General features: G+C 44.9%; 2 protein-coding genes across 12 annotated transcripts; one reads left to right on the top strand and one right to left on the bottom strand.

The window, feature by feature from the left end:
* LOC100063777 (GTPase IMAP family member 1) lies at positions 1-4504 on the bottom strand. 2 transcript variants are annotated; one of them, XM_001494889.6, is made up of 3 exons: positions 4367-4504; positions 2039-2086; positions 1-1103 (listed from the first exon to the last, which is right to left on the bottom strand). In XM_001494889.6, exons 2-3 carry the CDS (start codon positions 2079-2081, stop codon positions 205-207), a joined length of 942 nt encoding a protein of 313 aa, XP_001494939.4. In that variant the 5' UTR covers positions 2082-2086; positions 4367-4504; the 3' UTR covers positions 1-204. The 2 variants fall into 2 exon arrangements, with proteins under 2 accessions (XP_001494939.4, XP_070122173.1); XM_070266072.1 differs by lacking the exon at positions 4367-4504 and adding an exon at positions 2585-2721.
* Positions 1098-24684, top strand: LOC100147160 (GTPase IMAP family member 7). 10 transcript variants are annotated; one of them, XM_070266074.1, is made up of 4 exons: positions 17902-18013; positions 18566-18784; positions 21463-21661; positions 23214-24684. In XM_070266074.1, the coding sequence occupies exon 4, from the start codon at positions 23265-23267 to the stop codon at positions 24138-24140; it is 876 nt and encodes a 291-aa protein (XP_070122175.1). In that variant the 5' UTR covers positions 17902-18013; positions 18566-18784; positions 21463-21661; positions 23214-23264; the 3' UTR covers positions 24141-24684. The 10 variants fall into 10 exon arrangements, with proteins under 10 accessions (XP_070122178.1, XP_014594884.2, XP_070122175.1 ...); XM_014739397.3 differs by lacking the exon at positions 21463-21661 and having other exon boundaries at positions 17904-18013; positions 18645-18784; XM_023639976.2 differs by lacking the exons at positions 18566-18784; positions 21463-21661 and adding an exon at positions 18352-18490 and having other exon boundaries at positions 17911-18013.
* The last annotated feature ends 1962 nt before the right edge of the window (positions 24685-26646 follow it).

The raw sequence follows: 26646 nt of genomic DNA, 5'->3' as shown, positions 1-26646 counted from the left end.
TTTAAAGGACATTTAAAGTTAGGCCAATTTATTTTAAAATGATATACATTAGCCAAAACTGAAACTTGAAAACTTAACAAGTGAACTTCGAGCTTTTACAAAATTGATGCAGTGTTCACAGATTTCCGCGACATTAACACTCTGTCTGAAACTGCAGGATTCCTTTGGAAGGAGGTTTTAAGTCCCCCCTTCAGCTCCGAGCATTCAGCTCCTCTCCCGCCAGGGGAAGGCATTTTTAAGACCTGCGCTATCTGTCGCGGCGTCCGCCCGGCGCCCAGCGAGCAGCAGGTAGAGCAGGCCCAGGGCCCCCAGCAGCGCGGCCACGACCAGCCTCGGACGGCTCCACGGCGCCCTCCCGCGCCCCAACAGCGCCGCCAGCAGCCCGCGCCCCCGCCGCCGCTGCACGCGGGCCGCCACGCTCTCCGCCACCCTGCGCAGCCGCTCCTCGGGGCGCGCGCGGCCCAGGGCGCGCGCCAGGCCGTACACGTCGTTGGTGTAGGGCGCGCCCCCGTGCGCGCGCACCAGCCGCTCCAACAGCGCCATGAGCTCGGCCACCTGGGCCTCCCGCTCCGTGCCGCTGGCGCGGTTGTCGAAGGTGCAGACGCGGCCGCCGCACTCGGCCACCAGCTCCCGCAGCGCGCGGTTGTCGGTGCAGCGCACGTAGTCCTGCAGCGAGGTCCCGGCCAGGTCCTCCTTGTGCGTGAAGAGCAGGACCGTGCGCGCCACAGCGTCATCGCCGAACATGGCCTTGAGCCGGCGCGCGGCCTGCTGGTCCTGGGCGGTGAAGCGGCCCAGCTGGCTGACGAGGAGCAGGGCGTGCGGCCCGGGCGCCGAGAGCAGGTAGCAGCGGCCCCTCTCGCCGCAGCCCGGCTCTGTCCTGGGGTCTTCGGCGCCGAACAGGTCCGGGGTGTCGATGACGTCCAGGTGCCAGCCGGCCCAGCGGCAGCTGCCCACGGCGCAGGTGGTGGTCACCTGCGCGGCGCTGAGCCTCGAGAGGAAGCGCCGCTGACCCAGGATGCTGTTGCCTGTGGCGCTCTTGCCGGCCCCCGTCCTCCCGGCCAGGATGAGCCTGAGCCTGGGCTCCTGCGGGTTGTCCTCAGAACCTGCGCGGACAATGATTCGTGAGCCGCACGCCTGGAAGCGACTGAGCCTGCTGACCTGGACCTGCTGGACGCCTTTTGAACAAAGGGGAGCAATAGTGCCTCAGCCTTTGCTTTTAAGGCCAGCCTTCGCTGAGGTGATCTGGTTAGAGACTTTTGGACTCCGGGGTATCTTTACCCGTTTATGTCTTTCCTCTTTGGCGTCACCACATGCGCCTGGGGATGCTCCAAGACCCCGTGGGCTTTTCCCTAGAGGACGCCCCTTTGCAATTCCAGGCCGCATGGGCTGCGTCTGACGTGACCTCTGGTCACCACAGCGTGCAGAGCTGTTGCTTATTTGGCGATTTCAGTGGCCTCTGCGCTACTCTCCCAGGTACCATCCCATGAGGAAAGGCAGCAGGCCTCGTGTGGAAGGGCTGCCCAGAGCCCTAGACACCTGGGTTTGAGCTACAGCCCCGCCATCTGCCAGCTGTGTCCCCTGGGAAGGTGCTTACTGTAAGAGTTAAACGTCTTCTGCAAAAATGGAAATAGATTGTTTCTCACAGGGATGTGGGGGGTGAGCTGAGACAAGCTCTCTTCTTCCCTCCCTCCTCCCTCTCCTCTCTCTTAAACCTGCTGCCTAAGAAGACAGCGGTTTAACCTTCCATCCTGTTCTCTGACACCTTCTGCCTGGCAAATCGTGTTCCCTCTAGTCCATGATTGGATCCCTTCTCCATCCTCCTCTGCGGAGATCCTAGTAGATCCATGGTCCTCATTTCCCACTTTGGGATTGGAGGCGCAGGCTAGTCACAGAACTTAATGTCTCCCAGCAGGGCAGGGGCAGAGGTCCAGCTAACGTGCAGGTGGGGCTTGTCTCTGGTCAGTCTGGAGTTGGCTCGCCCCTCATCACCCAGAGCTCACCCCTGCTGGCAGGAACGCCTTGCGAGATGTGTTCTTACCATAGGCATTTTCTTCGTCTCTTACCATCCTCCGTCCTCCCATGCTACCTGCAAGAGTCCCAAACACAGTTTGATCTTTCGTTTCTCATTCATTTATTCATCAGATAGGTATAACTCCCCACAATGTGTCAGGCAAAGTGGAAAGAGCTGGTGACCCCACAGTGAGGAAACCATGGTTCCCTCCTGCCCCTGAACATCCGAGTTTAGGGAGGAACCTGGGAAGAGCCTGGGCTGAGGTTGGAGTGAGGCTGAGAACTTGGCTTTGTCATTTCAGGGACTCCAAGTGCAGCAGCAGAGCGCAGAGCGTGACACTCTGCGTCAGTGAGGTGGCTGTGGATGTTAATTTCCTAGGTAATTCTGTATCAGTACATGAGCCTTACATATTAAATTTTCCCAGGAGGTTCAGCAGCCAGAGGAGACTTTGGAAAACCCTGAGAACCCCAAAATTTGCCCAGTGACTTAGGGAACACCCTAGGGTGGTTGGCCTGGGAAACAAACAAGAAGAAAATTGGAATTTTGTTTGTGGAAATTGGAAAACAGACATACCTCGCAAGCTGCTCTGGACAGCCTCTGACTCTGCTCTCAGCAAGCTGGATTATTTGGCTCGCAATGTGTCTAACTCTGATCTGTGTGCTGGAGAGACTGGGGCGCTCCCCTCCATCTCCTGATGTTCTGCCCCAAATCTGAGGCTTCTCGAAGTAAACTGTTGATGCCCAGTTCAACCATCATTTAATACAATAAACGTTCAGGGAGCACATTTGCCGGATCCCACAGGTACCCGGACGCAAGTGCACAGTCTCTCCTCCGTCTGCGTCTCCAGCCTCATCTCCAGCCACTCCCTGACTCGATCAGCCACTCCACCAGGAGCAGACTTCAGGGCCTTTCCAGCCCACCTTGTGCTTTCCCTCCTGTGACCATTCATCCTCTCCCACGTTCTGTCTGAGACCTGCCTGAGCTCACGTCCCTTTCTAATTCTCCCTGTCCCTGTTGTCCACCTGGTTACTGCAGGTGACCGTGTTCTCTCCCACTGGCACCACACAAGGGAAAGCAAAGCAGAGGTTGGCTGAATACCTTGTCTCTGGCCAAAGGACCAAGAGGACAGGTTTGCCTGGTCCTCAGTCCAAAGTGCTCATGTTCCTGCAGTAAGTGCCCTACCACCTCCCCAAGCCTTAAGTTCAGCCCACGTGATTAATTATTTTGTGTGTAGAAATCAACAAGCTGCCGTAATTGACAGCAGAGCAGAAATGAGGAAACAGCCACAAGATTAGAACAAAGATAAGAATTTAGCCAAAGTGAGCAGTCCTTGTCAAAGATGGAAATGAGAAAGTGTGCTGCAGGGAATTCACTGAGCCCTTGGGAGGCGTTTGGAACCTCCTGCAGAGTTTGGAGTGGGATTTGAACAGTTCTCCCAAAGTTCCTAAGAGCTGAAACCTGGGGTGCACAAGACGTATTGTTGCTGAGGAACGTCAGCCGTGTAGAATCCTGTCATCTGAAAGCTCCGAGGGTTGGAGTCTGTTTACCTAGTCCAGTGCTTCTTGAACCTGCTGTCTTTGGAACTGTCTAGGGGATTCTTTAAAATGAAGATTTCTTAGAGATTTTGATTCCCATATCTGTACTTTTGAGAAATAAGTTCCCCCTCCTGTGACTCTAAAGCGTTCGGTCCACGGTCTGAGTTCCTGATGAGTTATCCCAGCGCCTCCTTCATTACACGGGTGAGAGGAGGTGAGGACGTCAAGACGGCGCAGCAGCCTGCAGAGCCCTGGGCAGCTGAGATTGGGGGCAGGTGTTGAAGGGCACACGTAGGGCGAGGGACTGAAGACCACGCTCGTAACCTTAGATGTCTCCTGCAAGACCCGGTTGTGGACAGAGCTGAGGAAAGTGGAGCGTTTCAGGAGGATTCAGTTCAGGTTTATACCGAATTTTCACTTTCTAACTTGCTCGAGTTTAGATTTGTATGTATGTCCTCAAAAATATTTTTTGCCTTGCTGAACATGCATGTGGGGAGTGTTTCTGCCTTCTAGAGTGTGCTGTGTTCCCTGTAGTGGTTCTAGCAAACACCTTCCTTATTTATTAGGGGAGGAGGGAAGGAGAGAGGATTTGATAAGACTGTGTGCCCTCCAGAGCTGGAGAAGCTGCGTCCCACTTCTTGGGAACTTACTCAATTTGAATCTCAGCACATCCTTAAAAACCTGGAGGTGTGAAGTGATTCTTTCTAGGCTCTGCTCCCCGCCACCCCTCAACCTCGTAGCTCACTCATCGGGTGACATACAGACACCGCATTCCGCACAGGTCCTCCTCCCCGGCCGGCTCCCTTGCCCTTGGGCTCACCTTTCCTGCAGAGTTGGTGAAGGGCTCTGACGCTGGCTCCCGGGAGCCTCTGACCTACTGCTTTCCCTTGGTTGTGAGGCCAGCAGGCTGTTTCCTCCCAGCACAGGAGGAAATCTGCCTCTCAGCCCTCAGAGCTCAGGAAGCTCAGGGCGGGAGGGTCCCGAGGTGACGACTTAAAGAGACAGAAGCATTTGCCAGTGCCCTGGTGGGTATCTGATGTTTCCACTGGGAAACCACCCCCCTCACTTTGGACTATGGTGACGTTTTCAGAAAGTCCTGTGACACCAACATCTTGTCTCCTAGTAGGGAAGAGCGTTTTAGGTTTCTGAGGCCTGTTTTCACTTCTGGCCTTTGACCGATAATCTTATACCCTTTTGCTTTTTATTTATTTTCCTGTAAAATGGCCTCTTGAGGGTCTCCTTCCCCAGGACAGGAATCCTTGACATGAGTGTGGACAGTGCTACCAGTGTGGACCTATCCGCCAGGAACATCACATGCAACTCTCATCATTCTCAAAGAAAAAGAGCTGTTTTCCAGCTGTTAAAAATAGCACAGCAGGTAGAGGATGGAAATTTTTCATACAAGGCTTAGTCTGTCCATCTCTGTTGGCATCTCCAACCCAAGTTACTGTCTCTCCTCTCAAGAGGGTCTTGAGAAAGGTGAGTAAAATGTGTGGAGGGAAGGCCACAACAGGATCATGGTGAAATGGGTCCTGGAGCTGGTTAGGTCGTTAACAGGCCATGTGATTGTGCATAACTCACTTGAACTCTCTGGAATGGACTCTCCTGTATGTAGTGAGGACATTAACTTAACCTGAATCTGATTGGCGGGGTCTGATTTTCACCCATTCTTGCCAGCTCATTATCTGCAGTGAATTACCCAGCTCTCACTGAACTCCACTTGTTTGTATTCCCCCAGCTTTATTGAGATAGAATTGACATACAATATTGTGTAAGTTTAAAGTGTACAGTATGTTGGTTTGATAGACGTACATATTGCAGAAATGATCACCACCATAGCATTAGCTAGCACCTGCACCATGTCACGTAATTACCATTTCTTTCTGGTGGTGAAGACATTTATGCTTTCTTAGCAACTTTCAAGGATATAATCTAGTATTATTAGCTGTAATCACTGTGCTGTCCATTAGATCTCCAGAACTTAGTCATCTTATAACTGGAAGTTTGTACTCTTTGACCAATATCTCCCCATTTCCCCCCATCCCCCAGCCTGTGGTAACTACCATTCTACCCTCCATTTCTATGAGTTCAGCTTTTTAAAATTCCACATAAGAAAGCATGGTATCATACAGTATTTGTCATTGTCTGTCTGACTTACTTCACTTAGCAAATGCCCTTTGGGTCCATCCATGTTGTTGCAAACCACAAGACGTCCTTCTTTTGCATGGCTGAGTAATGTTCTATTAAGTATATGTACACCACGTCGTCTTGATCCATTCATCCGTCCCACTCTAACAGGTATGAGGTGATATCTCCTTGTGGTTTTGGTTTGCATTTCTCTAATGATTGGTGATGTTGAGCACCTTTTTGTGTATCTCTTGGCCATTTGTTTATCTTTGGGAAATGTTCATTCAGTTCCCTTGCCCATTTTTTAATTGGATTGCTTGCTTTTTACTATTGAGTTGTGTGAGTTCCCTGTATATTTTGGATGTTAACCCCTTATCAGACATATGATTTGTAAATAGTTTCTCCCATTCCATAGGTTACCTTTTCATTTTGTTGATGGTTTCCTTTGCTGTGTGAAGCTTTTTAATTTGATGTAGTCCCACTTGTTTATTTTGGCTTTTTTCGCCTTTGCTTTTGGTGTCACATCAAAAAACTTATTGTCAAGACCAACGTCAAGGAACTTACCACCTATGTTTTCTTATAGGAATTTTACGGTTTCTGGTCGTATGTTCAGGTCTTAACTCATATTGAGTTGATTCTTGTGTATGGTGTAAGACAGGAGTCCAATTTCGTTCTTTTGCACATGGCTATCCAGTTTTCCCAACATCATTTATTGAAGAGGCTATCCATTTCCCATTGTGTTTATACTTGGCTCATTTGTCAATAAATTTATTGCCCATATATACATGGGTTTATTTCTGAGGTCTCTGTTCTGTTCTGTTGATCTGTTTGTCTGTTTTTATGGGAATACCATGCTATTTTGATTAGTATAGTTTTGTAATATAGTTTGAAATTAGGAAGTGTGATGCCTCCAGCTTTTTTCTTTTTTTTAAGACTGTTTTGGCTATTCCGGACCTTTTGTGTTTTCATACAAATTTGGGGGTTGTTTTTTCTATTTTTGTGAAAAATGCCATTGGAATTTTGATAGGGATTGCATTGAATCTGTAGATCACTTTGTGTAGTATGGACATTTTCACGATATTAATTCTTCCAATCTGTGAGTACAGAATATCTTTCCATTTCTTTGTGTTGCCTTCAGTTTCTTTCATCAATGTCTTATAGTTTTCAATGCACAGCTCTTTTACCTCCTTGGTTAAATTTATTCCTAGGTATTTTATCCTTTGCGATGCTATTGTAATGGGATTGTTTTCTTAATTTCTCTTCCTGATAAGTCATTACTAGTGTATAGAGACACAACTGGTTTTTGTATATTGATTCTGTATCCTGCAGCTTTGCTGAATTTGCTTATTAGTTCTCACAGCTTTTTGGTGGAGTCTTTAGCATTTTCTATATGTAAAATCATGTCATCTGCAAATAGAGACAATTTTACTTCTTCCTTTCTGATTTGGATGCCTTTTATTTCTTTTTCTTGCCTAATTACTCTGGCTGGGACTTCTAGTACTATGTTGAATAAAAGTGGAAAGAGTGGGCATCCTTGTATTTTTCTTGATCTTAGAGGAAAAACTTTCAGCTTTTCACTGTTGAGAATGATGTTAGCTATGGGCTTGTCATATAGGACCTTTATTATGTTCAGGTGTGTTCCCTTTTTACTCAGTTTGTTGAGAGTTTTTATTGTGAAAGGATGTTGAATTTTGTCAGATGCTTTTTCTGTGTCTGTTGAGATGATCAGATGATTTTTATCCTCCATTTTGTTAATGTGGTGTATCACATTGATTGGTTTGTGGATGTTGAACCATCCTTGCATCCCTCTCCATCTTGTGTTTGAACAGTGTCTTTTCTTGTCTAATTGCCCTAGTTAGAACCTCCTGTACAAAGATGAAATTAAGTGACAGGATCAGATATCCTTGTCTTATTCTAGCAGGAAAGCTTTCAGTCTTTCATCATTAAGTGTAGTACTAGTCGTGGGATTTTCAAAGATGCCTTGTACCAGGTTTTAGAAGTTTCTTTCTCTTCCTAGTTTGTTGAGTGTTTTTATTATGAAAGGCTATTCAATTTTGTCAAATGCTTTTTCTGAGATGATCATTTTTTTCTCATTTATTTTATCCATATGGTTTATTACATTAATTGATTTTTGGACATTAAGCCAATATTGCATTCCTGGGATAAACTTCTGTTGCTCATGGTGTATATTCCTTTTTATATTGCTAGATTCTCTTTGCTAGTATTTTGTTGAGGATTTTTGCATCTATGTTCATAAGAGATACTGATCTGTAGTTTTATTGTGCTGTCTTTTTCTGGTTTGGTATCAGGATAATACTGGCATCATAGAATGAGTTGGGAAGTATTCTTCCTCTTGTATTTTTTGGAAGAGTTTGTGAAGGATTGATGTTAATTCTTCTTAAATGTTCAATAGAATTCACCAGTGAAGCCATCTGGGTCTGGGTTTTTCTTTGTAGGTAATTTTTTTTGTTCGTAATTGAATCTGTTTATGTGTTACAGGTCTATTCAGATTTTATATTCCTTCTTGAGTCAGTTTTGGTAGTTTATGAATTTGTCCATTTCATCTAAGTTACCTGATTTTGTTTGTATAGATATTTCCAGCTGTAAACTTTCCTCTAAGCATTGCTTTAGCTACACCACTTAAGTTTTGCTATGTTGTTTCTTAATTTACATTCATCTCAAGGTATTTATAGTTCCCCCTTTTGATTTCTTCTTTGACTCACTGGTTATTTAGGATTGTGTTGTTTAATATCCACATGTTACTGAATTTCCCAATTTGTTTTCTATTGTTGATTTCTAATTGCACTCCCTTTCGGCTGGTGAGCATACTGTGTATGGTTTCAAGCCTCTTAAATTTATTGAGGCTTATTTCATGGCCTCACAAACAGTCTCTTTAGGAAAATGTTCCTTGTGCACTTGAAAAGAATGTATATTGTGCCGTTGTTGGGTGGAGCGTTCTGGTGTTAGATCTATTGGATTTATAGTGTTGTGGTCACATCTTCTACATCTTTGTTGACCTTCTGATTAGTTGCTCTACGCATTATTCAAAGTGGGGTATTGAAATCTACAGCTATTATTGTTGAATTGTCTATTTCCCTTCTGTTATTTTTTGCTTCATGTGTTTCAGGGCTCAGTTGTTAAGTTCATATATGTTTATAATTGTTATATCTTCAGATTCATTGATTCTTTCTTCTGCTGGTTCAAATCTGCCATTAGAGCCCCTCTAGTAAATTTTTCATTTTCAAATATACTTTTCACCTCCATCATTTCTATTTTGTTCATTTAAAAAAAGATTTGTATCTCTTTCTTTTTCTTTTTTTTTGGCTGAGGAAGGTTCACCCTGAGCTAACATCTGTTGCCAGTCTTCCTCTGTTTTGTACGTGAGCTGCTGTCACAGCCTGGCTGACAGACGAGTGGTGCAGGTCTGTGCCCGGGAACCGAACCCGGGCTGCCGAAGCGGAGAGCACCGAACTTAATCACTAGGCCACCAGGGCTGACCCTCTATGTCTTTCTTGATATTCTCTATTTGATGAGATAGTGTCATTATAACTTCTTTTATTTAAGTCACTTTCCTTCAGTTCTTTAAACGTGTATAATTGCTGCTTTGAAGCCCCATCTTTAAATCCAATATCTGGGCCATCTCACAGGCAGCTTCTGTTGCTTGTGTTTTTTCTGGTGATAGATTACACTTTCCTGTTTCTGTCTCTTATAGTTTTCATTAAAAGCTGGGCATTTTAAGGAATACAGTGTAGCAATTCTGGGTACTGATTCACCTTCTGCTTTTCTAGGGCTCGATTTGCTGCTGTTGGCGTATTTGCCTGGTGACTGGGCTGGACTCTTCCAGTGAGGTCTGTTTCCCCTGCAGCGTGAAGCCTCTGGTGTTCGTCCTCAGAGGGTGCAGCCTGGAGCCTGCACACAGTCACCTGGAGTGAGAGCAGTTTAAGCAGTGCTCTCTCTGACTGTCTCCTTCCTGCTCTCTCTGTTAACCTGTGTGTCTCTGTTGGTTTTACACCTGGCTGTTAGGCTTGCTAATTACCCCCTGATTGCTCTCTTGTTTTTGACAATGACCTTGGGCATAAATTGCTCCATCTGATCTGATTAAATTTTGCTTCCTCTGCAGGGGTAGTTTTTGTGATCAGTCTTTCAGGTTTTCTCTGACCCTGGAGGGACTGTTCTTACCTGTCTGTCTTCCTGGTTCTCTCTGGCAAACTTGCTGCCCTGTGGTTTCTCCTGTGGCTCTCAGACTCCTCTAAATTGCTTACCATGAAAATTCATTGTTTTCAAGAATACCCTTGACTTGAACTTCCCACACTCTGTTTAAAATAAAGTTATTCCCTTTGGGGAGAGCTGAGAAGTTCTCTGTTGTTATGGACTTCTTTTCATTCTAAACAGAATCTCTGAGCCAGAGCTCTGGGCCCAGAGCAGAAGACAGTAGTCTCTGGTCTTCTCAACTTGCCTCTCCCTGCATGGAACCTCCATCATGTGAGGGAGCTGCAGTGTGGGCAGTTGGGGTCCCAGTATTTTTAGCCTGTTGTGCCTGGGACAGAGCCCCTGCCCTGTGAACAGAGGAGCAGTAGGGTGCTGTTGGCGGCACTTACCAGGAGTCCCCTCTCTGCAATTCATAGCTAGAGGGGATGGTCACTGCTTCCAGTCTACCCCTATCTGTAGGATGCTCTTGATGAGCAGCTAAAGGGAGAGGGAGCCCCATCTTCTTGCCCACACCTGCCCAGAGTGGAGTTTCCTTCAGGCTGAGCTGAGGATGGGTTGGGGAAGGAGGAATTAGGTCATGGCTCAAGTACCACACAGAGTGTCACTGTTCTTACTAAGATTTATCAGGTTTTAAAAAAATAAATATTTCTTCATTTGCTCTATGGCCTTCAGGCAACTTTTAGAGAGTTTAAATTTTAGAAGAATAATTTTCACCTGTTCTGGTTATTCCACTAGCAATGTCTGCAGGATTCTTCATGGTCCTTTCTGAAAGTGGAAACCATGTCAGTAGTTGTAGATTAAACTTTGGCCACATTGCTAGCTCCTCTCTGCTTTCTTCCTGCTGAGTACGTGGATTTTCTATAGTTTAGTTTTCCCTTCTTGTGGTTCTTTATTGCAATTGAATGAAATACTGCTAAATGGGAACCTAGGAGGCAGCTGCCGTTCTCTTCCAGATTGCTATCTTTATCTGGAGTCCTTGGTTTTACACTAAATGCAAATATGTTATACATGCAGAGGATACGAGAAATGTTGGTGCCTCCTTATGTTTCTAAATAATCATTAATTGTCTTTCACAGCTTAGAGATGAGTCATTTAAGTACAATTTTCAAGTTATGCTTCTTCATGATAAACAATAGTCAAAAGGAATGAGGCTGCTCAGCTGCTAGTTGGCTCTTGAGGCTTTGAGAACTTCATTGTTAGAATTTTGGAACATGACAACCTGCATATGCACCTATTCCAGTTTAGAGCAGAGCTTCTCTTGCTGAGCTCATGTCAGAGTCAAAGTGCCTGCTGTTGTGCCTGCTCTGAACGAGGCCCTGGGTGGGTTTGGAGGCTCACAGGAAAACTCTGCCACTTCATCCCCAGGCAGCAGCAGCCTGAGGAGGGTCCAAAAAGGAGCCTGAGCACAGTTCAGAGCGACCTCCACGTTGTGATTTCTCCTTGGCCCAGTCTTTCTACCCTCATTCCTTCTGAACGCTGCAGCAGGTACAAACAAGGGGACATGGCCCTGCGACCCAGCCTTTCCAGCCTGTGCTTTGACCACAACTCTCTGTGCAGAATAAGACAGAGTCAGGAGGAGGAGAGGCAGGAAGTGGCTGTGGCTGAGGCAGGATGCCTGTTTTTCTGTGCACAAGTGAATTTACAAAACATCATCGGGTTGCTCATTTCTTGAAAATATAGGAGATTATGAGAAAAAAATGTGTTGTGATATGCTGAGATATGCATTACAATTGTTCTCTTTACTCCTTGTTAAATTTTATTTATAGAATTTATCACGAGCACTAAAGCACTTAAGAACACTCTCTTAATGCAAGGATTGGAGTGAAGCAACAAAAGATGTCAGATTGAAACCAAAAGGAAAAAATGAAGATCATAGCGGAAATTGTGCAGACTAAATTGCAAATCCCAGAAAGGAGGGAAGTTACTGAGCGCTGTTGGGTGGTCATGGCGGCCTCTGAATCCTTTCCCCGATTCCTGTCCTCCTAGGCAGCCTCTTCTTCTTCCACTAGGTTCCTGGAATGGCTAAGAGTTCAGGCATATGCAGGCAAACCTTGTGGGCTTTGGAGGGATGGGACTAAAACGCCTGGTAGCCGAGAGAGGAAGGGAGCCGTGGGTGTGTTGAGAGCAGCAGGAAGCTGTGGGGAAAATGCCTGATTCTTTGCTTCTTGCTTTCTTGGCTGTTGGTGCCAAAGGGTAAATGACGTTGACTCTGTCACTGTCTGTAACTATACGTTTCCCTGATGACCCTAGGGACTCAAACGCCCTGGGAGAAGGGCCTGTGCTCATATTGCTCCCTCTCACCAGACCTCTTAAGCCAAGAGCCCCAGCCCTTGTGGTCTCCCTTTGAGGACAACTGCTTTCTATGCCACTGCTGGAGGTTTGTAGCTATATCCACCCAACGTCTCAGATGTAGCGTGAGTGAGCAGAGCTGGGCTCGTGATCGTGCCACTGGGAGAGTCTGGGAACTTGTTCTCATTGGATAAAGCCCGAATGTTATTGTCTGACACAGTTCCACAGCAGGCATCAGTCTGAGACAATCCAACACTGCCCCGTCTTCGCATCTGTAGAGATGCTGCGCCTCAGAGGGCTCATGGCTTTTTTCACTGAAAGCCGTAGGTCTTGCTAGTGGCAGAATCAGATCCACACACTTTCTCCCTGAGCGCACAGCCTATATTAGAGGGAGACGCCCAGTGCTGCTGCTGGCCTGATATGCAACTCCAGTACTGAAGCTCATGGAACAAAACAGGCACCATTGGGGGAACAGAGGGACCCCAAATGAGGTTGAACTACTCAGACAGGGTAGTAATCCTTTGCAGCCAGGGTAGCCTAGGAAGAAGGCTCCTGGATATTTAGATGCATCACAGCTTGTTGTGTCTTATTGTGAGGGGACAATGCTCCCCTCCCCCTTTTCTTTTAGATAAAACTGTTCTTTTGTGTGAGTTTGGTATCCTGGAAGAGCGTGAGCTTGGCTCTTGCTGGTGGGACTGGGCCGTGCTGGGAGGCGGACGTGGTCTGATAACCCCTCAGCGCAGCCCATCCGGGAGTCTGCCTGTGCCCCTCATGAGTCAGGAGGCCTCAACTGCACTCTCAGGACTTGAGTCCCTCTGTCCCTCTTTAAAAGAAACGTTTTTTTGTTTTGGTTTTGGTGTTGAATAAATTGTTGACAAAAACTAAACTCCCCTGAGAATTTTAAAGCTAAATTCTCTGAGGAAGCCAGCGTCTCTCCTCCCTGAGATTCCATGGTCATCTGGGCCTGCCGTGTGGGTGGGACTGAGGGAGAAGATGTGCTCGTAAGGTTGCACCGCTCAGACCGTGCAATGCAGAAGGGGAAATCTTTGAGTCGTTAAGAGGATGGAACGAACCGCAGGCAGGAGACGAGGTGTGGGAAGAATAAGGTGGTGCATTAGATTCTCAGGGCTGCTGTGACAGATCCCTGCACACCGTGTGGCTTAACACAGCAGAAAGGTGTTGTCTGTTAGTTCCGGGAGTCCCAAATCAGAGTGTCACAGAGCCTTGCTCTCTCTGAAGGCTCCAGGGGAGGACCCTTCCTTGCATCTTCACAGCTTCTGGTGGTTCCTGGCAATTCTTCGCATTCCTCGGCTTGTCGGTGCGTGCGTCACTCCACTCTCTGTCCTCATGCATTTTCCCGTTAGCTGCCAAGAGAACCCAGGCTGCACCATCCACACTTTGCTCGGACACCTCCTCAGCTAAATATTAAAGTTTCCTGCCTATGGGTTAGGCTTTCCACCCAGTGGTAGAGCATAATTCAACCAACTTCTCGGCCACTTTATAGCAAGTATCACCTTTCCTCCAGTGTCTGATAACGTGTTCCTCTTGGATCTGAGATCTGACCAGAAGTACCTTTAATGTTCACTTGTCCACCAATAGTTTCTTCAAGGCAATCTAGGACTTTTCTATCCTGCGCCTCAAAATTCTTCCAGTTTCTGTCCATTACCCAAATTCAAAACCACTTCCACATTTTAGGTATTTTTTACAGCAGTACCCCAGTTCCTGTACCAAAACCTAAGATAGTTTCCATGGGCTGTTGTCACAAATGGGCACGAACTGGGTGGCTTACATCAGCAGAGATCGGTCGTCTCACAGTCGGAAGGTAGAACTCCAACACCAAGCTGCTGTCGGGGCCGCGCTGTCTCTGACACCTCTGGGAGGATTCTCCTTTGCCTCCTCCAAGCTTCTGGAGGCTGCTGGCCATCCTGGGCCTTCTTTGGCCTGTAGATGTGTCACTCCAATCTCTGCCTCTGTGGTCACCTGTTGTTCCCCTCTGTGCGTCTGTGTCCAAATTTCCCTCCTTTCATATTGATACAGTCATTGGATTGGGGCCCCCCTTAGTGACCTCATCTTAAATGGATTACTTGCAAAGACCCTATTAGGTCACAGTCTCAGGTACCAGGGGTTAGAACTTGACCCCATCTTTGGAGGACACAATGCAACCTCTAACAGGTGGTCAAGGAGCAGTGTATGCAGTTGGAGGGTGAAATGCCCCGATCTCTGTCTTCCCAGGCCTAGTTGTAGTTAGTAGGTGAAACCCGTGTAAATAGTTTTCTCTCGTCACTGGTGCTTGGCCGACTTCTACTGCCCAGGGCTTTGAGTCCCCGTTCCTTGGCCTGGTATTCGACAGTCTTTACATTCTGTCTCAACTTTTCTTTCAAGGGCAATCTTCCTCCACTCCTCCCCTTCAGAAGGACCTAATACAGTGTTTCAGTGGAGCTCTGCTTACCTAAATTTCCAGTCCTGGTTCCTGTTAATATCTGTTTTACACTGTTGTAAGGAATGAAGGAGAGAATGATATCAAGCCCAGTGCCTGGAACACAGTAGGCCCTTAAAATGCTGGTAGTGACCCCTCTCTCCAGAGTGTTTGCTGATCTCTGCCCGTGTCCAGCATATCTCCACCTCCAAGGCTTTGCTCATGCTATTTCTCCCTCTCTTTCCTGTGAGAGTGAAATTTTCAAACAAACAATTTCATGACTCTTGTGCAAATATAAAATAAACACATCAAAGATTTTGCTCAACTCATTGACTAAAGGGAACCTGTAAGACATTATCATTGATTCAAAGAGCATTTGAGAATCTAGAGTTAGCGTCCAAGACAGTCATAAAATGTAACTTTTGGGTTATACATTCGACCAGACAGAAAATTATATTCATATCTATAAGTTTATATGAAGCTTTTGTCATATGTCCATGAAAGATCCATGTTTCCCTGGAGGGATCCACCTCCAAGGACACTTTACGCCCAACACCTGTGTCGCTTTTGTTCCGAGGCCGCCCTGCGCCTGCAAGAGGCAGTTCTTCTTGTGCATCTGGGGAGCCAGGAGACCATTTAAACCAAGACTTCTGAGCGCAGGGGTATAAATAATCCGGATCCTGCCCTGGTAGACAGTGTGTGAAAGCGCTGAACTTCCTTTTCATGCGGGTACCACGTCGGGGATGAGCGAGTGGAGAAAACCCGGGAAGCCTGAGCAACATCCAAAGCCAGGAGTTAACTTGAAGGAGACCATTAAAAAGTGGAAGTTACTAAGAAAATTTTTTTTGGTGGCAAGGTGGAGGGCTGCTGGTTTCGTCACCCATGATCTATTGACCCTCCTGCTGAACGACAAACTGGGTCAGGCCCAGTGTCCGTCCCTGCATTGGTCCCTGGCTGAAGGAAGGGCTGTTTCCTGGCAGAAGTTTGTGATTTTTCTTCTTTTAAGGACTTAAGAGGGAAGTGTTTTCAGATGCAGAGGCGAAGGATGAGAAACTGAGCCAGAAATCAACAGACTCCTAGAACTCTCATATCTGCTAATTAGGTACGGTCCTTCTCGGCCTTGGAGGACGACCCTCTGCAGTGGATAGAAAACGTAAAGTAAAGGTTTCCAAGCTTTCCACCTCTCCCTGTAGGGCCTTCAGTTCTATTTACGTATTTGGGGACTGCTGTAGACTGAGTTGTGTCCCCGTCCCCCATCCTCCACATTCATATGTGAAAGCCTAACCTCCAATGTGATGGTATTTGGAGATGGGGTGTTGTGGAGGCAAGCAAGTTTAGATGAGGCCATGGGTGTGGGGCCCTCAGGATGGGATCAGTGCTCTTACAAGAAGAGACACAAGAGAGCTTGCTTTCTCTTTCCACCCTGTGTGGACAAGTGAGAAGGCAGCCGTCTGCAAGGCAGGAATTGAGTCCTCACCAGGGAAGTGAATTGGCCTGCACCTTGATCTTGGAATTCCCAGCCTCCAGAATTGTGCAAAATAAATTCTTGTTGTTGAAGCCACCCAGTCTATGATATTTTCTTGTGGCCATCTGAGCTGACTAAGACAGGCAACTATGACGTGAAATCCCACAGTAGGTGAGCTTAGGGAGGGTAATCTATGACCTGAGACTAGTATCAAGAGTTCTCTTACTACTACTAGCTAACACTTATTGATCACTTACTATAATCTGACTACCATTCTGACCACTTCATATATACTACTTTATTTAATTTCACAACCACCCCATGAGGGAGGCACTCCATTGTAAAGATTAGGAAAGTGAATTGCAGAGAGGTTAACCTACCCGATTGTGGTCAGCTGAATACTGGCCCCCAAAGACAGCCATGTCCTAATCCCCAGAACCTGTGCATGTCAGTTACCTTATTGCAAAGGGTCTGTGCAGATGTGATGGAGTTCATGATTTTGACGTGGAGACATTATCCTGGATTGTCTGAGTGGGCCCTAGATGTAATCACCCAGGCCTTGAGAAGAGGGAGGCAAGCAGGAGATGTGTGTCTGGCTCTCCTCTAGACTCACACATACGCAGCTTCATCAAGGTTAGCTCCTTGGGAATGTGACCTGAACAGTTGCACAGGGTCCCGTGCTTAGAAGGGCCCCTCACTTGGTTTCATGTTCTCTGGATGTCATCTTAAAATTCTTAATGATTTTTGAACAAAGGGCCTGGCATTTTCATTTTGCACCAGACCTTGTGAATTACATAGCTGGTCCTGATCTGTGTCTTTATTGCAAGTCAGAAAAGTGTTACCTGTGGCTCTTCCAGGTGACCCAAGGCATTAACATCAATAATTGACCCAATGATATCGACCAACAGTATGGTCATTAGCAGCATAATTTCCAAATCTAGCCGCTTCCCTCCCTGGGCGGCTACCCTCTAGTGAGCTACTTTCTGCCACCTCTGGTCCTCTTAGTACCTACTCTCCAGCTTGTACATTGCCTAATCCAATTTCTCAATGTGGTGAATCAAAATGTATAATCAAAAACATAATAGTTTTATGGAGATGCAATAGACAACTGGAAGGGCTGGTCAACCATTAGAGCTTTGACAACCTGCCTCTAATCTCAGAGCAGGTTGGGACCATCCACTGGGTAAACCTAGGAAAATCTCTCTCTGCCTGGGCCTTGGGTAGGAGAAAGTAGGAAGGTTGGGAGGGAAAGTAGAGTCTGCTCTCCAGGTGCATCTTTACTTGTCAGGTGATACATATTTCCAAGCTTGCAAGAAATGTTGGAAGAAAACTAGAGAAGCTGTGTGGTCATTGGAAGATGTTTTCCAGGCCTCATCTTCTTCTTTTTCTCTGGTTCCCAAAGGTTTAGACCCTTTGGCTTAGTTTCTGAGTGCTGTTAACTTCTGAATGAGTAACATGAGACCTTCCTGAAAGACTGTAGTAAAAACCCACATTATACGGTCACTGGGAAGCATCCCCAGGCTCTAAACTTGGAAACAGCAAGCCACATATCTGAGTTCTTTCTTCCCCGAATCACCCTGCAGTCTCTCACCCCACCCAGGGGAGATGAGCAGACGTTGTGCCTGGCTTCCTGGGCCAGATGTGGGTCATTTAATAAGGCCCCTTTGGCTCCACCACTATAACCCAAAACAGCAAATGTAGCTTTGGAAATTCTGGTGCACTAGCAGGCACGTGGAGAAAAAGCTTTCAACTTGCGAACACTGAAGCACCCACCAAATCATGAGGCAATGTTTCTGTCTCTTTAAAGGCAGAGAGTTCCTTCACTGGCTCCACCCAATCTGAGTTTCCTGACTCAGAGGTTTCAGAGGGTGCAAAGACTTTTCCCCCAGAGTTAAAGCAAAAGCACCATTTCAAAGAGCTTCTTTGGAGAGGACTTGAGAACTCAACTCATTCAAAAGAAGGTGAGCCTGGCTGAGAAGAGGCCCCCTGAGCATAGAGCTGTGAGGGGCAGTAGGATCCAGGGAGTCTGCCTGGGGGTGGATTCTGGTCTGAGAGTGGTGGGAGAGATGTGGTGGTGGAGGGTAGCGTGGGGAGTGAGGAGACGGCGTCTGTCCATCTCCTATGTAACGGGACAAACTTGTGCTGAGTAGGGCACCTTCCATCCAGTTGCTCCTGTGATGGACATGAGTGCTACCTGATAACCCACCCTCTTCCCTGACTAGGAAGTTAGTGTCCCCAGGGCAGGTCTTAGAGCAATTTAGAGACCACCTAGTCTAAATCCCTCTTTTTACTGAAAAAGAAGCAGAATCCCAGAGTGTGGTGACTCTCCAGGGGTTACACAGGTCACTAACGGCAGAGGAAATTTGGAATTCGGTTTGCTGAATCCTTTCCAGCAGTTAACAGAGAGAAGCTGTGTCCCCAGCAGTGTAAGAGACGAGGTGCGGAGGGGAGAGGGTCAGCTACGCTAAGGAGACAACGTGTGTGACGCCCTCCTCGTTCCTGCCTAATTACAGCCTTGCTGCCAGTTCTCGCTTCTGGAAAGAGTGGACTGTCTTCCCTGCCCTGCCCTGATCTCTCTCTGTCCTGATGCAGACTGAAATTTAGAGCCGTGCTCCTGAGGAGGAACCCAGAAGAGGCCGTAGTGTGCAGTGGTTAAGAGCGAGCGTGGTGGGGTCGGACAGACTTTGAACTGGATGCCCCTCTGCCCAAAACCTTTAGCACCGTGACCTTGGGCAAGTTTCCCAGCATTTTTGAGCCACATCTACTTCCTCACTTAAAAAATTAGAATAATAAAATTAGCTTCGTTGCAGATCATTTTTTGGGAGTAAATGAGATAATGTGCGGAACATATTTTTCATGGTGCTTAGTATACAGTGTATGTTCAGGAGTAGTTATACTGCACACAGGTTAGGTTCTTTATTATGGAAAAGTTTGAACTTATTCAGAGATAAAGAGAATAATATAAGGAACTTTCCTGTGCCTATACCCAGATTCATCAGTTATCAATTGAAGCAGTTTTGTTTCCTCTATTACTCAGCACTCTCTATCCTCCTCAGATCATTTTCAAGTAAATATCTGACATGACGTCACTCCATCAGTAAATATTTGAATATGTCTGTCTGAAAGATAAGGGCTGTGTCAAAAATATTACCATAATCAGACATCAGAAAGCAACTAGAATTTTAAAAAATATTACTGAGTATATTCAGACTTCTCTGATTGTCTCATAATTTTTAAAATTGTTTGATGTCAGATCTAAATAAGGTCCATAACTTGCAACTGTTCAATATTTCTTAAGTTTAGCTTAATATTAGGTTTTCACCTTCCTTTTTTCTTTCTCCAAAATATCTTTTTTTAAGAAAGGGGAAGTTTTTTGTTTAACAGACTTGGACAGTGTACGTTTTGTCGATTACATCCTCAAGATGTCATTTACCATGCTCTTCTAGTTGTAGCATTTTGTGTGAATTTATGTTTAGGGAGAGGCCTAATCAGATTCAGGTTTGACTGGTGTTTTGGTGGGACCGCTTCAGAGGTGCAGCTGTGAACTTCCATCAGAAGACGCGTGATGTCCTGTTGTCTCTCCTTCTGTGATGTTAGCAGACAGTGATGACTGCCTGGAGTAAATTTGTTTCACTAAGGGTCACAAATTAGGATATTCCATCATTCTTTCTTCATTTATTAGATAGAATAATCCTATAAAAAGAAACTTCCCCTCGGCAATCCTTTCATTTCCATGAGGTACAGTTATTATAAGGAAGACAAGAGAAATGTTTGATTCTTTCCCTTTTTGTCAATGTTCAGAATGATTAGATGCTCTCCTGGCAGACTCCAAGGAGAGCAAGTGACTTCTTTTCCGAAGGTGGAACTGTTAGGAACTCCTGGATTTCAACACATTTGATATATTTCAATCCATTGGAATTATTATTCTTATTGACGCTCAAATGGTCTCATCTTTGTCCAATGGGAGCCTCTTCAAGTTGGCTCTTGAGTCTCTTTGGTAAGATCCCAGAATTTTTGGTAGCGTCCTGGCTTTCTAGTATGACAAGGTGGTCTAGGGTCAGCTTGTACATTTCCTGGCCCAGACCCGGAATCAGTTCTTCCTTCTCAGAACCCTAATTTTTTGTTGGTGGGAAATGGCATTTGAAAACCACAATCTGGGCACTAAGGGTACTTGTTGCTACTGGGCTCATTGTTATTTTTATGCCTTTACAATGGACTTCAAAACTAGATACACACACACACACAGACAACTAAGGATCAGATTCCTTAAAACAATTTATGATTTTTGCAAATTATTATATATGGCAATGATTATAAATTGCAAATTATGCAATTTATGCAGGGTTTTTTTGGCCTTAAGGTATTTCCCACTAGGGATGGACAATGAGATTACTGCATTTTCAAGTCTCTTGGACCAATTCTTTCTGTGTCTCATCTACTACACACACACAGTTAGGTTCATTCGTTTCATTTCCTTTTAATTTTTACTGGTATTTTTTAAATGTAATTTTTGTTGTATAATTATGTAAACTATTCACGTGGATTCAAGATCAAATGTAGCAAATCTGAATATATCCAAAAAGTCTAGTTTTCATCTTTTATCCCTGGTTCCTCCCCCTGTTCCTCCCACTCCGTGTAAGTAACGCTTTGTTTCTTTAGTTTTCAGATTAGCCAGCCCTGGCGCTCTAGTGGTTAAGATTTGGCGGGTTCATTTCTTGGTCAGGGAGCCACACCACTGTCTGTTGGTGTCATACTGTGGCAGCTGCATGTTGCTGTGATGCTGAAAAGCTGTGCCACTGGCATGTCAAATAGCAGCAGAGTCACGAGTGGCGGACAGGTTTCAGCAGAGCTTCCAGACTAAGACAGACTGAGAGGAAGCACGGGGCCACCTAATTCTGAAAAACTAGCCATGAAAACCCTGGGAATCACAGTGGAGCATTGTCTGATGTAGTGCTGGAAGGTGAGGGTGGCACCGAAAGACCAGGCAGAGTTCTGCTCTGCTGTCCACAGGTTCACCAGGAGGCAGAATTGACTCCATGGCACTAACAACAAAGTTTTCAGATTATCCTGGCGTTGCTTTCTCCTATATTTGAAAATATACATCTTATATTTTATATGTGTAGTTCATATTCCTCCCTGTTAGAGAAGCGGTAGTAAACTGTACATCACTTTCTTCACTTTGCTTTTTTTGCTTGATGATACATCCTGGAGACCTCTCTATACTGGTTTATAGAGATAGTGCTCATTCCTTTTCACAGCTGCAGAGTACTTCACTGTGTGAATACCTAGGTTTATTCAACCAGTGCCCTAATGATGGGCCTTTGATAGGGTTTTGGTCTTTTGCTATTACAAATAGTGGTGCAGTGAATAGCCTTGTGCATAATATTTGTCTGTATTTTTGTCAGTGTAGCTTTGGAATAAATCCTAAAATTGGGATTTCTAGTCAAACGGTAAATGCAGATGGACTTTTGCAAGATGCTGCTAACTTCTCCTCTGTAGTCGGGGCTGCCTTTCCACTCCCTCTGGCCGTGTGGGAGAGCACCCGCTTCCCCTGTACCTTTACCAACAGATTGTGCCAGCCGACTTCTGGATTTCTGACAAAGCTGTAGGTGAGAATTAGCGTCTCAGGGTAATTCTAATTTATTTATTTTGTTTTTTCTACATTTTGACTTATTTTTCTCTATTTTGAAGGAATGTGAATATCTTTTCATATATTCAAGGGACATTTACGTTTCTTTTCTTCTTTGAACTATTTATTCATGTCTCTTGCTCCATTTTCTATGAAGCTGTTGGTCTTTTGTTTCTCTCCTTTTCGATTTTCTTTGTCTAATAGGGGAATTAACCCTCTTGGATTTAAGTTGGAATTTTTTCCCCCTAGTTTGACATTTGTGTTTTAATTTGTCTGTGGTGATTTTTGCCTCACATTGTCTTTTAGATTTTAATGTAATCAAATTTATGAGTCTTTTTCCTTCCTCTGTTTCAAATTCTAGCAATATTTCCCCTGCCCTCAGGTTACAAAGAATTCATCCGTGTTTCTTCTATTATTTATAGGGATTTGTGTCTTACATTTCAATTCTGATCTACTTGGAATTTGAATGGCATGAGGAAATGGATGCAGTTTCATTTTTTCTGTCTGGTTATGTAGTTATCCCGGTGTTGCTTATTAGTCCATCTTTTTTCCCATTGGTGTGAGATGTTGCCTTATTGAATATAAATGTAGCATAATATAATCAAATTGAATATAAGTGAATATAGTATGATCAATTTGGTCTATTTGTGAATTTTCTGATTTTGTTTCCCTGTTCTGTCTCTCTTCGCATGCACTGACATCATACTGCTTTAATTATACAAACCAGAATGTTTTACTCTCTGGTAGAGCTCTTCTTCCTTCATGGTTCATCTTTTTCTTGGTTGCCCAGCTAATTTTGTTAATTCTTCATCCAACTGAACTTTATAATCAACTATTTTAGCTGCAGAAAAAAAGTAATGGCGTAATTTTTAAAATTTATATTTATATAAAATCATATTAAAAATATCTATTAATTCCAATTTAATGAAATGCTTTAAACATGAATCAGTGTTGAATTTGGTTAAATGTCTTTTCTGCATTAAGGTAATTTTCTTCTTAATCTGTTAATGAGATGTGTTGTAACAATCAATTTTTCTCATATTGAACCACTCTTGTATTTCTGAATAAATCACACTTAATCATTTATTACTTTTAGTGTCCAATAATATATTTAGGATGTTTGTATCAATATTCACAAATGAACCATGTCTGTAGTTTTATTTATTGGTGAAATCTTTGTTAGCCTTTGGGGTCAATATCATCCTTGCTTCATGAAAAGAATTGAAAGTTTTCATTCTTTTTTATATGATCAGGAATAGTTTATGTAGCATCAAGCTGATCAGATCTTTAAAGGTTTAAATGAGTTCCCCTGTGAAGCCATCTATCTGGACCTGTTATTTTTTTGTGGGGAAACTCCTTAACTCCTTTCTCTATTGTGTCTTCCATAGTAGTTGAACTGTTTCATCTTTCTGTCTCTACTGGGATAAATATGGATAATAGACTATTACAAATTTTCAGGGAGGAGAAGAAAGACAAGAGAATTGGAAATGGTTCCTACTTCCCCAAATTAACCCTATTTCTCTTCTTCTCAGCCTTCCTAACCTCAAGGTCTTGTGGGTCCCTAAGTCCCAGATCCCCTGAACATGGCTGCTGCTCAGGACAACACTCTGAGGATTGTTCTTGTAGGGAGAACTGGAAGTGGGAAAAGTGCAACAGCAAACACCATCATTAAGAAGCAACTATTTACTTCTAAAATTTCTGCTGACGCTGTTACCAAGAAGTGTCAAAAAGCATCCCGGAAATGGAAAGGGAGGGACCTTCTTGTTGTTGACACCCCAGGGCTCTTTGACACCAAGGAGAAACTGGAGACCACCTGTAGGGAAATCAGCCGGTGTGTCCTCTTCTCCTGCCCTGGGCCTCACGCCATCGTCATGGTTCTGAGGCTGGGCCGCTACACACAGGAAGAGCAGAATACCATCGCATTGATCAAGGCTCTCTTTGGGAAGGCTGCCATGAAGCACATGATCATCTTGTTCACTGGCAAAGATGATTTGGAGGGTCAGAGACTAAGCGACTTTATAGCAGAGGCGGATGTGAAGCTGAGAAGCGTGGTCCAGGAGTGTGGGGACCGCTTCTGTGCCTTCAACAACAGAGCAGACGAAGCCGAGAAGGAAGCTCAAGTGCAGGAGCTGGTGGAGCTGATAGAGAACATGGTGCAGAAGAACAGAGGGACTTACTTTTCAGACGCCATATACAAGGACACAGAGCACAGGCTGAAACTACAGGCAGAGATCTTGGAGAAAATCTACACTGATGAATTAAACCATGAAATTGAACTAGTAGAAAAGGAATTTGCTGATAAACTGCAAGAAAAAGAGGAAAAACTTAAATCACTGAAGAAGAAATATGAGGAACGAATAAAAAATATAAGGCAAGAAGCTGAGAGTAATATATTCCAAGATGTTTTAAATGGGATTATGAAGATGCTTTCAAAAATATGGCATATGTTTTGGAAGTAATGTAAATTTCATTTTTTTCTTAATCTGCTATGATTTGTAATGTGGTGGATTATGTTTTCCAAAGATGGTTTCTACAGTGTCTCTTATCCTACTTATTCTTCTGCTATCTGACCTTGTTACTCCTTTCATTGAGTTAACGGATCTGTGCCCCTTACCCTGAAATTGGATGGACTTTGTGACTGCTTTGATAAATAGAGGATAGTTGAAGCAACACCATGTGACTGCTCAGGTTCAAGAGGGAATTGACTCATTGCTCTCTTGTCATGCTTGCCTTTGGAACTTGGCCACCATGTTGTGAGGGAGCCCAAGTTGCCCATGGGAAGGCCCACATACAAGGATTTCAAGTCATGGGCCCACTTCCCTGGATGATCTTTCATCTGCCAGCCTCGCAAGTGAGGTAACACAGAAGTGGACTGTCCAGCTGCCAACTGAGCCACCTCTGATGAAGATGCAAAGAGCAAAGATGAGCCACTCACACTGAGTCCTGCCCAAATTGCAGATTCATGAGAAAAATAAAGGATTCTTGCTGTTTTAAACCACTAAATTGTGGGATGGTTTGTTATGCAGCAGTAGCTAACCAGAATTAAACATCTTCACAGCTCATCACCTACCACTCCCTGATCCCACCTGTCCCCCCTCACAGTGCCAAGAATCTTAAGAAGTTACAAAATTGGCATAATCAGGCAATGACCCATCACTAGAGTTCAAAGACTCAATTTAGGAAAATTCAAATAAGAAATCCTGCATAGGTTAAGTGTTAACACCACTGATTATGTGTGTTATTTCAGTCCACGTCTGTGAATACTTTGTTAGTGAAGCATCAGGCTTCTCTGGCAAGATTGTCCTGTGGTTCCTGGGGCTCTGGAGGTTGACAGGTCCTCTTATTGTTTTTCTCTCTTTTCTTTGTCAGGCACCGTCCTAACTTCAGCTGTCCCTGACTATGACTTAAAACTCTCTTCTGTGCAAAATACTTTCCATTTGCCTCTGCAGACCCACTTTTCACCCTTCTTCACTCTGGCTCTTTCCCTAGGAGGGGATCTCTGTGGACTCCACCAGTGGATCTCTTGCTTTCTGCCTTCTGCTTGGCTTCTGCCAATGGGAAGTCCAGGCAGGGGGTCTCTTGGGGGCAGACAAACAAGGTCAGGGTGTTTGTTCTCCTGCCTCTCTCCCTGTAGGGTCATCACTGACTAGCTGCAACCCGAAGCCCAAAGTCACAGCTCCTGCCCTGGTGGCCTCTCCACCCAGCTCTCCTTCTGGGCTCCAGTTTTCACTCACCCCTTAGGGTGAGGATGTGATCTCCTCACTGTCACCAGCACTCCCCCTGGTTGTTTCCAAACTCCATTCCACAGCTTGTAGGAAGCCCCTTCACTCGACATTCCTCCAGGTCCCAAATTAGAGCGGGCCATCTCTCCTGCTAGAATCCAGATTGATCAATCTTATGATGCCCACTTCTTTTTCTCTTCCAGAGCATTCCCTGATCTCTGTTTATTTTTAAAGATTTTATTATTATTTTTTTCCTTTTTCTCCCCAAAGCCCCCCAGTACATAGTTGTATATTCTTTGTTGTGGGTCCTTCTAGTTGTGGCATGTGGGACGCCACCTCAGCATGGCTTGATGAGCAGTGCCGTGTCCACGCCCAGGATTCAAACCAATGAAACACTGGGCTGCCTGTAGCGGAGCACGTGAACTTAACCACTAGGCCACCCCTGATCTTTGTTTTTAAAAAATTCTCTCTAGTGTTTTCTTCCACCAGAAAAATCTCTCCTGACAGCTGAAATGTCTGAGACAAGTTTATCCTCACAAACTGTGACATTGGCCGCGAGCAGATGAAAGCTTCGGTCTTGCTAAAATAATTGAGAAACTGCAAAGTTAGAGGGATGACTTTATGTCATTTATAGTGATTGCAGATAAGCCAGATTCAAATTGGTGGAATTTCTCCAGTTGTCCTTTATTTGGTCTGTGAACATGACTGAGATTATTTACTGCATCAGTGGATTTTAGGGAGACAAGGATTAGAGAGTAAGTCGGGAGAAATAAGGTCCCAAATACCTGCTCATTCTAAGGTCATTACAAATGTTGTGAATGGAGTCAAGACAACGTGGAAGGAAATAACTGTGGTGAGAAAACATATTCATAATATATGTGAAGTAACACGGCTGACCCAACTGCTATTTGCCATAACGCAATTCTCCTGTTTAAAGGTCGTTTCTGGTGAGTGACACATCAGTGCAGAATCATCTCTAGAGAGCAGAGTATGCATGCATAGTCCTTACACTCTTCATTTAAGAACCATTTAAAAGATATTTTCCCTCAGAGACCTCCAGAAGCATTATTGATCCAACCAACTTGTGTTTGTCTGGGCCTGTGTTAGGGCCTATTGAAGATCAATTTAAGAGAGTTGATGTCTTTTCTCCTGATCTTCTATTCTAGTTCAGAAGGTAAGACATACCCAGAGGAGAAATGAGTAAATCAAATAAATCATATCAACATTGTCTCTTTGCTTGACG

The sequence above is a fragment of the Equus caballus genome, chromosome 4 (assembly GCF_041296265.1).
Source record: "Equus caballus isolate H_3958 breed thoroughbred chromosome 4, TB-T2T, whole genome shotgun sequence".
NCBI classification, from domain to species: Eukaryota; Metazoa; Chordata; class Mammalia; order Perissodactyla; family Equidae; genus Equus; species Equus caballus.
The sequence above is the reverse complement of the archived record's forward strand: the minus strand, read 5'-3'. Positions and strand labels throughout refer to the sequence as shown.

Coding starts and splice junctions, on each gene's coding strand:
- LOC100063777 (XM_001494889.6), bottom strand. CDS start 2,081: ATGGGAGGACGGAGGATGGTAAGAGACGAAGAAAATGCCTATG. Junction 1,104..2,038: donor AGACGAAGAAAATGCCTATG/GTAAGAACACAT, acceptor TTGTCCGCGCAG/GTTCTGAGGACAACCCGCAG.
- LOC100147160 (XM_070266077.1), top strand. CDS start 23,265: ATGGCTGCTGCTCAGGACAACACTCTGAGGATTGTTCTTGTAGGGAGA.